General features: G+C 36.3%; 1 protein-coding gene across 1 annotated transcript; it reads right to left on the bottom strand.

Annotated features, from left to right (window-relative positions):
* Positions 1-213: 213 nt before the first annotated feature.
* LOC115696442 (GPI-anchored protein LLG3-like) lies at positions 214-1503 on the bottom strand. The gene is made up of 3 exons (XM_030623343.2): positions 1276-1503; positions 1121-1177; positions 214-744 (listed from the first exon to the last, which is right to left on the bottom strand). The coding sequence occupies exons 1-3, from the start codon at positions 1367-1369 to the stop codon at positions 377-379; spliced, it is 519 nt and encodes a 172-aa protein (XP_030479203.1). The 5' UTR covers positions 1370-1503; the 3' UTR covers positions 214-376.
* Between the last annotated feature and the right edge of the window lie 2195 nt (positions 1504-3698).

Genomic DNA, 3698 nt, shown 5'->3' with positions numbered 1-3698 from the left:
AGATTAGCTAAATCTTGAACACAGCTACATAAAACTAAATTTACAAGTATTGTCCATACCGTATATGCATGTTTGTTTAAGGTTTTACCTTTGTTTTCTTCTTTTGCACTATACTTTTTTATATCTAGCTGGGATAAGATTTGAATTTATGTTCTTGTGGGGAAAACTAAAAATGTTTTAAGACATTATTTCAAAAATGGCAGAAGAAAAGAGTTAAATTGCTCTTTGAAAACAAGTAATGCTAGCTAGTAATTAAGTTTTGTTAATTACATGTATTCATTAGTACTCCAAACTAGAAAGGTGATGGACATATTAACCTTTAGATCTTTGCCTTTTCAAAATTCAGACACATGCGAAAAATCAAATTAGTTTGTAATCAAAGAAAAGGGTGCAAAAACGCATAATAAAATGCATTTGAAAGCAATAATAGGAATAATGTGGATGTAGTAATATATGTTATGTCAGCTGTGCTCTTTTGTTTAGCTTCAAGTACATCTGTGCAGTCAAGACCTTCTTTCCCTTCTCTACACTGCAAAGCAAAGAGGCCAGGTGGGTACTTTCCATACAAATTAATGTAGCTGAACATAGTTGAAGCACAGTCGCTTTGCTCGTCGTTTATTGCGTCTGCAAAAGGGCATGCGAATTCCTTGAATGCCGAGCAGCAAGACTGAGGTGGGTATTGAGGTCCTTTACACATGCTTGTGATTATTGTATAGTTTTGTGACTCAAAATTTATTGCACACGCTGAGAATCAAAAATATGTATATGTATACAAAAGAAACAAATAATCTTTCAAGTCTTCTTCCATTATGTATTGTATGGAAAATCATATATATGAATGAACTAATTGAAACTCTAAAATATGAAAAATTTGTTCATGTATATCATTTAATAATTTCACGCATTTACGCACGGAGAATATAAAAGAGAAGAAATACTCTGATCAAAACAATTGTCATGCATGTATTATATAATAAAGTGTGTGTGTGTGTGTTTGGTAGAATAAAACTTATGATAATTTTCATGGAAAAGATATCAGCATTTTAGTACAATACTACTCTTGCCAAATTAAATGATTATGCAATATATATATAGAAATGAGAGAACAAAAGGAGTTTACTCTTTTTGGCCTGAAGAAGAGCACGAGATGTGGAACCATGTAACTCAAAAAGGGTATCTGCAACAATCCCAACAAAGAAATTAGATTGTAAAATATATCCCAATTTTAGTTTTGTTTATACAAATTAGTAAAATATAATGAATTTATGTATGTACCTGAAAGGAAGGTGGTAGAGAAGGCAAAGCCTAGCAGAAGGGAGCAGGTGAAGAAGAAAATAAGAGATAGACATGGTTGGTTAGTGAAAGCCATTGTTGAAGAGTTATTTCTAAAAATCTAAAGCAAATAAAGGTGGAGGGAGACATGAGAGGTTGGTCTCCGTCTTCCAAGAGATGGGTCACCCAATTTTTTTTTAAATGCACCTTTTTTGTTTGTTAATGTGTGTGTGTGGGCAAAGGAATGAAAAGAGTTGGAATTTTGAATGGAGAAGAGTAAATAGTTGCAAAATATGTGGGACAATAAAGAAGAGGATCCTTTTTAGTTAAAATATTAATAATAATAAAATAACTTAAATAGAATGTCTAATTTTTTTAATGAATTATTAGGTATTGTATATGTTTATATAAAAATGACTTTTTTTCGGTTAAATTCTCTCAATTATTATTCTACTTGCACTTAACAATCCAAACTCAAATTTTGGTAGTGAATATTTCCAAACTACTCAATTGTTAGTAGATTTAAGGTGACATCTGTAACACCCTAACTAGCATAGGCGTATTACGTGATTTTTAAACATATTGTGCAGCTCGTTGCTAATCAACGAGGTTTATGGAAAAACGTGATTAATTAAAATTTTTGCTTTTTAATTAAACTTGTAAAATATTTATACAAAATACTCGGGATCCCGATTACAAAACCATTTACAAAAGTTTACTGTCTATATAAAATACTTGTCGCCTAGCGACTAATTACAAAAATAGCCTTGCTGTCCCAATGATCGTACGCTCCAGGCCTAACCGTCCCGACATGTACAATCTTCACCGGCTCGCTCACGGTCCATCAGCTCAAGCTTTGCCCTTACCTACACATAAACATAGCACTGTGAGTCGAGAGACTTAGTAAGAAAAGCATAATAATACTCATACATAAATCCCGGTCATGATCAGACGCCCATACCCCTGACCATAACCCTAACTGCCGTGTCCAACACGATACTGAGTCCCCCTAACTGTCGTGTCCAACACGGTACTGAGTTCTGAACATTCATAGGGACGGTACTATTGACAAGTAACAGCCTAATCGGTGGAACCGGTCATACTCCGGCTGCTGGTCATACTCCACTCGTACCGACGTGTTACGGTATCGGCCTAATCGGTCGAACCGGTCATACTCATTCTTGGTCATACTCCGGCTGTACCGACGTGATACGTCAAATAGTACGGAACCTCCAACCTAAGTATCGGCCTAATCGGTCGAACCGGTCATACTCCGTTCATTGGTCATACTCCGGCTGTACCGACGTGATACAGTGTCAGCCTAATCGGTCGAACCGGTCATACTCCGGCTGCTGGTCATACTCCAGCCTGTACTGACGTGACACAGTCGGATGGTTCGAAGCCAACATACATATCTAATGTAATCTAACAGGCTTCCTACATGCACGCTAAACATGTAATCTACATATGCATACTGTTATACTAATCTTACCTGGATTTCGAATTCAGGTGTGCAGTCAACCCGATTTGGAACTATCTGCGCGGCGGATTACAGGCTCCTAAACCATAAAAATCACAACACTATCAGTGATACGCTAAATCACTTCCCGGGGACTTAAACTAGGAACTAAAAGTTTCCCTATCGATAAAAAGCATGGCAATACCGCAAATAACATAAAAACGAGGAAACTAGGGTTTTTGAAATTTCCCCAACCGGTAGACCGGTTGGCCAACCGGAATTCCGGTTCTGGGAATTTTCAAAACCCATCCGGAATTCCGGATGCACAACTGGAATTCCGGTTCCTCACAGGCAGAACTTCAAAAATTCATAACTCAACCAAATCAAATCCAATTAACTTCAAACCTTCCAGACCTGTTCTAAACATCCTATAGAACAATTCTAAAGCATCAACACAGCCCAGAAAGCACAGAAATGAAAATCACCATGTGAGCTCCAAGCTTTGAGTTCAAACTCAAACTTGGCTAAAGCTCACTTACAAGCCTCAAAACTAGCTTAGAACTACATAAACAAGCATAAAAACACTGCAGAAAACTAACCATAATTCATGCAAACACTACAGCCACCAAAACCTCAATTTTCACTTTGAAAACCATAGTTTTTTAACAAGAAAACTAACCAACTAAAGCAAGAACAACTAGCATGCATTTCAACCTAACTAAACATACTTAAATCAACATTTTAAACATGGAAACAACAACAACAATTAGCATTAGCAACATCATCCAAATCATCCATGCATTACTCTTCTTTTTCATCAAAATTTCAAGAAAAACTTAAAAGGGAAGCTAGAGAAAACATACCAACAACAAGAGGTGAAAATCTATCCAAAAACTAGCTTGAAATCCAAGAGGAAATCCTCTTTTCCCTGCTGCTCAAATGGCCGAATAGAGAGAGGAAAAGAGAG

Source organism: Cannabis sativa, chromosome 7 (genome assembly GCF_029168945.1).
Source record: "Cannabis sativa cultivar Pink pepper isolate KNU-18-1 chromosome 7, ASM2916894v1, whole genome shotgun sequence".
NCBI classification, from domain to species: Eukaryota; Viridiplantae; Streptophyta; class Magnoliopsida; order Rosales; family Cannabaceae; genus Cannabis; species Cannabis sativa.
This window is presented reverse-complemented; position numbering and strand designations above follow the sequence as displayed.